This window comes from Hippocampus zosterae, chromosome 1 (genome assembly GCF_025434085.1).
Source record: "Hippocampus zosterae strain Florida chromosome 1, ASM2543408v3, whole genome shotgun sequence".
In the NCBI taxonomy this organism is placed as follows: Eukaryota; Metazoa; Chordata; class Actinopteri; order Syngnathiformes; family Syngnathidae; genus Hippocampus; species Hippocampus zosterae.
In genome coordinates this window covers 16,479,290-16,488,051 of record NC_067451.1, presented here as the reverse complement: position 1 = coordinate 16,488,051, position 8,762 = coordinate 16,479,290, and the positions used below count along the sequence as shown (strand labels likewise).

General features: G+C 42.4%; 2 protein-coding genes across 3 annotated transcripts in view; both read right to left on the bottom strand.

Moving 5' to 3' along the window:
• Positions 1–8,762, bottom strand: part of LOC127600451 (heterogeneous nuclear ribonucleoprotein A0-like) — a 219,843-nt gene that overhangs the window by 158,235 nt on the left and 52,846 nt on the right. The gene's annotated exons all lie outside the window — the stretch shown is intronic.
• On the bottom strand, positions 622–7,680 carry slc49a3 (solute carrier family 49 member 3). The gene is made up of 10 exons (XM_052064850.1): positions 7,254–7,680; positions 5,427–5,585; positions 4,755–4,971; positions 4,606–4,682; positions 4,389–4,526; positions 4,183–4,299; positions 3,125–3,277; positions 2,904–3,061; positions 2,229–2,332; positions 622–2,046 (listed from the first exon to the last, which is right to left on the bottom strand). The coding sequence occupies exons 1-10, from the start codon at positions 7,413–7,415 to the stop codon at positions 1,883–1,885; spliced, it is 1,449 nt and encodes a 482-aa protein (XP_051920810.1). The 5' UTR covers positions 7,416–7,680; the 3' UTR covers positions 622–1,882.

The window sequence follows — 8,762 nt, the reverse complement described above, 5'->3', positions numbered from 1 at the left end:
ATTTTACTGTCTCATTGCAAAGTTTTTCTTATATGTAACTTCATATAAAAATTGTGCTTGACTTCATTCAAAATCGGCATCTAAAAAAACTTGCAAATACTCCTGCGATCGAACAGTTACCGTACATGCCCTAATGAACAATACTCATAATTGCCACTAAGATGAACAGAATTGAAAAATAAAGTTGACACTAAGGTTTGTGAGTTTGTTAAAAGCAAATCACTGCCTACCTTTGTGGGAGGCCTGACATGGAGGCATGGGACGCACTTTTGCAGTGTGTTCGCGATCGTAGCTCACGTGAACCATTTTAAAATGCAGTCCAGATTCCCATTCTTTGCCCATGCTCTCAGTGAGCTGTACATGAAACAAACTCTGAATGAAAATAACAATAAATGATGTAGCACAACACCTCTGATCAAACTGCAATTGCAGACTGCTGACCGCTAACAACTCGATGCAGGTCACGTGCCACCGTAGGTCAAAGGTGACCTGCTTTTTGAAATTTTATTTTATTAAAAAAAATTTTGGGGGGGGGAACGTGGGACTGCTAGAATGCTAATGGAGCAGTGTGCACTAACAAAAAAATGTATCATATTAATAACACGCGCACAGACACACAAATTTATATTCCAATATTTTTATTGAACGTTTTCTCAATTTCCAACCTTTTCCATGAACATTACAAAATTGGTCAAATTTAATATTTTTAATACCTGACTTCAAACAGGATCAGCTTTCAATAACATATTTAAAAATATAATTTCCATAGACAAAACCTTTCTTTAAAGTGCAAATTCCAGATTTCACTCATCTTGGTCGTTACAATACAGTCAGTGATCTTCGTTTCCACCAAGCTGGCTTTGAACTGTATGCATGTGCATGTCATGTTATCAATAAGTGAACATGAAACAGCAAGTGGTTGCTAAAAGCTACCGTATTTTCCGCTCTAAAAGACGCACCATTAATGAATGGCCTATTTTGTCACACATATATATTATTGCACGCACTGGACTATAAGTGCGCAATCTACAATGCATCCACAAGATAGAGCTGCAGGTATGTCTTTGTCTGTCTCCGTGCCTTCTCTCCTTCCGTTAACTCGAAAGGCGTCGATGACCGCCTCCAAAAAAATGTAAATTAACCATTTCTTCAATGAAACTACAAAAATTAAAAATACAGTAATGCATCAAAACAGAAAATCACCAAATTCTTTAGCCCCCCGACAGAATTTATTTTGGCATTTCCTTGAGCGTAGTTGCAACAGAACGATCAGATGTCAGTAAATTGGAGAAGACTGGACTGTCTCAGAAGTGTTTATTTATTCCTTTGTTGTGTACTGTATGCGCAAACGAGGAAATCTCAAAATAAATTAGGTAGTGGGGCTATAGCATTTATTTTGTGATTTCCTCACTTGATTTTCTGTTTTGATGCATTATTCTCAATTTTCGTAGTTTCATTGAAGGAATTGTTAATTTACGTTTTTGCAAGGCGGTCATGAACCCTCTCGAGTCGAACGGAAGAAGAGAAGGCACGGAGACGGACAAAGACGTACCTGTATTTGTTGAGACTGTGAAAACCTATTAATAAAGTGTTTCAAAAAAAAACAACACCACAGCTCTCTTTTTTAGGCGCTGCAACAAAAACTTATTTAATAACGCAGCGACACAGTTCACTGAACCAACAGCAAGTTGTAACATTGTAAGCATGGCTCCAGCAAGGAGCCATCTTGGGGTCGACATATTACTGTAATGACCATACAAAAGGCATCCCGGATTTTAAGGCGTGCTGTCAGCTTTTAAGAAAATGGAAGACTTTTCGGTGCGCCTTATAGTGTGGAAAATACGGTACTTAAAAATTTTTTAATTAAAAATTATGTTATGGATCACGTGTCCACACACGCAGGGGTGGGATCGGTGGATCGGTTGTCTCGTTTATGCCCGTAGGCCACGTCCTCTTCAGCCTCCAGGCGCCTGTACCGGGTGCGGAAGACAATAATGAAGACGCAGGTGAAGAAGGTCGTCAGCACTGCTAGCACCATCATGGGCACTGATGGATGAAACGAGACCAAAAAAAAAAAAAACTTCATTTTTTTTTTTTTTAAGTACGGTACTGTCACTTTCCTCACTTAAAAGTATTTAGAACATTTTCTTGTGGTCGACTGGTCTCCCCTTGCCTGCGTAGGTTTTTTGACACACACACGCACACACACACACAATATGATGTGTTACCCTTCCAGCTCTGAGGGGCGAGCCCACAGGTTGAGCGTGGTGACTCGGCAACAGGCGTGGCCAAAGACTGCAGGAGGACGATGTAGACGATGGACAGGATTTGTCTACAAAGTTGAAAAAAAGACAAGCACCCTCAGGCAGTGAATGAATATGAGAGGACCCAAAATTGTTGTATTTCTTTTATACCGGCAACCTGTGGGTGGGCTACTGTATCCTAAAAAAAGTGACTTACTGGTGATTTATTGAGAAAAAAACGAGAGCAGAATAGGAATCGGCGGTTGACCAGTGTTTGCCATTACTTTACTGGCAACACTCCCCCAAATTGACACATTATATTTGTGCCAATTTAGGGTCCCAGACTCCAGAATAAGTCAAGTCAACAGTATTTATAGAGCACTTTCAAAACTGCATACAAAGTGTTGTACATGGAGCAATTTAACACGCACAATAAACAGTAAGACAAATCGGTAATAAAGGCAGTAGAAAGCACCAAACAGTAAAACCAAGAACAAATCTAAGTCATGCTGAGTGAATAAATGCTCACCTAATTTTCGGCACAGGCGTACCTGGGCAAGAATGTTAATACTTTACATGAGGCTAACCTGTTGGTTTGGACCGTTTTTAGAGGATTTATAATGTTTGTAACAGAACCGTCACTGGGACTTGATTTGGTACCCTGATATGAAGATGAGTCCTGCCGAAGTGGCCTCTCCCACCGGGTAGGAACACTCCACGGACAGCTCCATGACCACCGGGTAAATGGAGAAGCCGAAGAAGCCAAAGAGCGAGCACACCGTCGCCACGGCGATGCTCTGCTGCTGCATCAGACACACCTGAGGAGGTTTTGGTGTTCAGATCGTGTGAAGCGGCCACATGAAGTTGGAAGATGTACTCACCACAGAGAAAGCGATGCCCGCCAAGGCAGAGATGCCCATGTTGATCTTGATGGCCTCTGTGAACCGTTTCGTCTTGTCCACGTAGAGCCCCAGTAAGGCGGCGCCCACGATGCCAAACACAATGAAGAGAGCGGCGCACAGGCCTGCAAAGTCCTGCATAGAGACTCCCATGACTTGACTACCGTCAAAATGAAGTTTCCGATATAACTTGAGACTTAGATTTGAGGACGACTCATTTACTTTGTTTGAAAAGTACAGAAGATTGTCTTCAATACTTACAAAATCCCATACAGTTCATGTGCTAGGTTAGTTTAGGATGAAAGTTTTTTTTTTTTTTTAACCACGTACATTAGGTTCATTACTATGACGAAACTGTCTTTGCTAAACCAAAATACGTACCCTAGGTTATGTGTCAAAAGTGTCAAACGTTAACAGAAATACACGTTTTTGTTAGCCAACGGGCGGTGGCCACGCGCATCCACCTGACGAGGGGGCATCGACAGCTCATCAGCAAGCAAGGAGCTTGTTGATGCCATCTATTTCCCTTTGTTCAAGCTGGTTCAGGCTCCATTGCTGTCGCTCTGTTCCTTGTTCCGCAAATTCAAAACAGCGACCGGAAGTGACCATAAAATGCAGAGGAAACTCCACCCTTTGGTGTCCTAGCCAAGACAAGCCGTAGCGATACCCTTTGAAACCAGAAAACATTTTCAGAATGTGTGGAAAGGCAAATTGCGTCCAGCGCCGCCACAGTGACGACTGCGTATTAAGAAGCCTTAAGATGCCAATTGGGGGACTTTCTTGGCAAAAACCCAAGACGGACTTAACTGCGCAGAGACCACCTCTTAAGTATCATGGAAAGAGTTCTAAAGTTTCATTTCATTTTTGCCACAGGAACTTAGGACATGCCTGAAACTTGAAAGATTAGCGATTTACTGATGACTTTAGATATTTATGACTCATTATTTTATTTTTCTTTTTTTTAATGAATCTCATCTCTGGGGCACAACGGTCCAAAGTCAAAACAAGCCACTACAGTACAACTTTTCAGATAAACTCACATTAGTGTAGCCCTGCACACACAAAATCTGGTCCAGCAACGTGGTGAAGCATGTGAACACGCCTACGCCAGAAGCGAAGCACAGCAGCAGCACCAGATATGCTCGGTTCTTCAGCAACTGCGTGACACAAACCACCTGAAATTTAGTTGTGCACTACACACAATTGTCAGTGATGGTAACAAAAGCACGTAGCAGCACCTCCCTACCAGTTTAACGCCTTGCACGAAGGGTTCGGAGGTGGAAAATTCAGCGCTGGCCGATGGTGGTGTGGGCGGGGCACTGCTGCGGATGCCCACCGTTGTCAGGAAACAGGCAACGCAGGCGGGAACGGCATAGGTTAAAAGCTGGAGGTTGCAAGGGAAAGCCATGAATATGTCTGTCTGTGTGTGTCTGTGTTTATTTATGTGTATGTGAGCAACACACCAAGGTGGGGATTTGATCTGATGTGTGCACCATGGCAGGCGATACCAAGTTGGCCACCAGAATACCCAGCGGGTTGGCTGGGCAGACAAATAACGTTCAGTCAGACACTCCTTCACAAAAGGTGACCATAAGGCACAGCAAAACCTTACCCATGGAGGCCAGTGTGTTGGCTGTGGCCCGCTGGTGGTCCGGGAACCAGAGTGCCGCCATCTTGGTGGGCGTGAAGATGATGAGCGGCTGCGCTAATGCTGCCACCGTCTGTCCCAGCATCACCACCGCATAGTTGATCTTGAGGGCCGTACCCGGCGGACCGCCCATGATGCGCACGATGCCGCCGAACATGTTCAACCATGAGCCCAGGATCAGCTGAGTGCAGACAAAATACTGATGACGAACTGTCTTGCGTGCTTATACAATATAAGTCACGTTAGCTGAAAACCAAGAACCATTTGACAAAATTGTCTTCGTTAACAAGACTGGTATGTTGGGTTCCTTGAAGATTACATTAATATAAAGGGGTTAACTTCTGCCATTTTCAAACACACATCAGACAATTCCGAGTTTTCAAGGACCCTATTGGATATGTTTTAATGAAACAGTCTTTAGCTAACCCTAACCTACATTTTTGGGAAAATATTAAAGACAATCTCACATACTTTACATGTCTTTGAATAGATACCGAAGAAAGTATGGTCTTTCAGCTGATGTTTAAAAAAGCAGATGCATCACATATAAACCTGGGTTGACCATGACATATCACAACAGGATCAAATTACAGCATGTGGCATTGGATCCAACAAATATTAACGACAGTTTCAAACCGTGAGGCGCAGCCCAACAGTGTCCAGCATCCAGGTAGTGGCGAAGCTGAGCGGAATAGACACCACCATGTAGACCACTGACAACCAGTTGATGTTCGCCAAGGAAACATCAAAGTACTGCGCTGACTGGTCCGCCACTGGTGCGAAGGTCAGCCAGAGCTGGGAAATGAATGCATTCCAAAGATGACCAATGAAGGTTACAAAGAACTTACTGAGCACAGCACTGCTCGCTAGCGGAACTTCTGAAATCAAACAGTTGTAAAAAAAATTATGCCATTAATGTCAAAATGCAAAACCCATTTTGTTCCTTTTTCAAGATTTTTTCAGTGTTTTGTTTTGGTTTTTTGTCGTGTACACACACATACCCTCACGGACACTTTCCCAAAAATGTGAATATCATGGGGAAAAAATATTTCCACAATTCTATGCAAAAGGTTCAATTAAGTGTTCATGATTATAGATTCGGGGCCCACCATTTAAACAATTTCCAGTATGATTTGTTTATTCTTACATTATTTGGGTTTCTCGCTTATGAAACCCACAAAAAGAGGACTTTGATAAATGTGAATACTGTGGAGAAATCAGCCCAAATTTTGCGCGGCATGAATGAATGTTTTAAATTGAGTGTCACAGGTATCATTCAATTGCTCCCGCTTGGTTTGATTGTCTCGGTTCGGTTCAGTATGGGGAAGACTGCTGACTTGTCATCTGGCCAGATGACCATCACTGATACCCTTCAGCGAATGCGCCAGCCCCGGAAGATCATGGCTAAGGAGGCTGGCTGTTCAGCGCGCATGTCCAAGCATATCAATGGAAGGTCTAGTGGAAGGGCAAAATGTGGCAAGAGAAGATGGATCAGCAAAAGAAATGACCCTGGGCTTCAGTGGATTATCAAACAGAGAAGATTCAAGAATCTGGCAGACATCCACAGAGAACTGAATGGGCTGGGAGTCACAGCTTCAAAAACCACCACATTCAGACACATCCGGGAGATACAACTGTCGGGTTCCTTGGGTCAAGCCACTTCTAAGTAGGACTGAACTGTTGGCCGGTGGTCCAAGATCCTCTTATCTAATGAATGTGTGTCTTTCATACAAGAACCAAGGTCCAAGGGTTTGGAGGAAGACGGGTGAGGAATCTCATCCAAACTGCTTGAGGTCCCGTATGAAATATTCACAGTCATGATTTGGGTTCCGATGCCCAGTGCAGGCATTGATAAAGTCTGCTTTTGAAAATCCAAGGTCACTTCAACAGTCTACCACAATGTTTGAGAGAACTTCTTGATTCATGGAGGTCAAGATGAGGCGATGTCATTAATATTTGTGAACTGCAGGCATGTGAACACCTTTGAGACTTTTCTGTGATGAAGGGCCATTTAAATTAATTTGACTTGCCTTTTCTTAACTTTTTCAACTACTCAATTTGACCTTCACAACACAACATGCAGGAACTGGTTGTTGGCTGGCTCGTGATTCAGTAGATCACATGACCACAAAATAGGACGTTAAAATACACTTTTATAAACGAATACATATGCGTATCAAGAATCAAGTGAATGGATAATAATACTAACTTGTAATTCACCCGGTTGGAATGGTATTAATGGTATTATACATAATGAATAAATAAATGAATACAACTGGTATTACAAGTTTGCAGAGGTGTGCAACTTTATTTACGTCAAAGCTTGATTACAAGTGTGTTACGGAACCGCAATCGTAACAAAAGTAATCGGTATCATTTCCTGATTAATTGTCCCATTTTACAAACAAAGGTGTGTGTTTTGGAGAGCTTTATCTAATCTGAGCAGTGGCTGGTTTCGCTCACCGTGGCATTCGAGCAGTTGAGCAGGCACAGCACCAAGAGGACGAACCACCTCCTCTTGTACACTTTGAAACAACGCAGCTTCTTCAACTCGTCGTTCGGAGGAGAAGCCGGCGACGAGGACGAGGAAAAGTCAAGCAGCTTGTCGTCCTCGCCGCTTTCCATCGTTGACACCCGACCGGCCGCCGAACAAGCTAACACGCGCCTCTCATTGTTGGTCAACCATGCTTTCTTTCTTTTCCAGTGTTAAAAAAAATCACGTCACGGGTGAAGGCCAAAGTCCGCAACTAAAAGGATTGTTTTGTCAACACAACAAGCAACTTCATAATCAAGAAAGACAAGACATACAAGATAAGCGACGTCAAATAAACGTCACTTGTTCTTGTAATGGATTGACTGTAACAGAGATCTTCTATTAACAAAAGATGTTGTACAACTGGGCCGGGATCGGCAAGCACGAGAACACTCTCGCACTCTTATTAGGGCTACACGATATTGGAAAAAACATACAAAATGCGATATGGGTGTTGATTATTGTGGTATAAATATTGCAATATTATACCACAATAATATTGTGGTATAATAATGGCCTTTGTATTAGCTAATGGAATACATTTTTTTCATGTGTCAAAATTAACAGTCTAAATGTATTCTTTGCTTATTAATTACAATTATACACACACACACAGACACACATACACACGCACACACACTCAGACGCGATTCTACATTCGCATCTCTGGTGAGTACAGTAAGATGATATTTATTAAAACCACTGGAGAACCCACGGGATCTGATTTGGCCTCTATAAATTCTTCTACTGAAATGCTACTCTTAAATCCCAAAGGGTAAAATTTGTCCCTAATCTTAAATTGGGATTAAATCATTGAATATTTGAGAAAAAAAACATATATTTGGGTGTTCAGTGAACATATAGCAGTCATTTTATGTATAATTCATAATTTTCCAAAGAAGAAAAGGGTTCTTGGGTTCACCAGGGTTACATTTTTCATATTTATGACAATTGATTGTGAAGTAATATATTGAACTGGAGATGATTGGAGTTCTTGAGGTGATGGATTGGAAGATGAACCTGTTTCTTTACTTTTGGTCATAGCCTCAAAGACATGAAACGGTCTTTAATGGCACACATTGGCCTCTTTTGTATCGTTGCGAGAGAGTGAGTGCATGGAAGGGAGACTCAACAGACAATCGTCGACGAATTTGCAAAGGTGTTTTTAGGTACAGTTTTGTAACACGCTCTGCGGCGTGAATGTAGCCATTGATAGTGTTTTTCTTTTGGGGGGTGCGTGGGGGGTACATTTGCGACGTTATGGCGTTATTAAGAGGTGGATTAGATCAACAAATAATACTCAAAGCCCATGTCTAAATCTCAACGTTCACCACTGATGTCCATCCAGCCATTTTCTAATAAATCAACCCCCCCCCCCCCCCCCCCCAAATAAGACTATAAAACTGCAACTGGCACGGTGGTCAACTGGTGAGTACGTT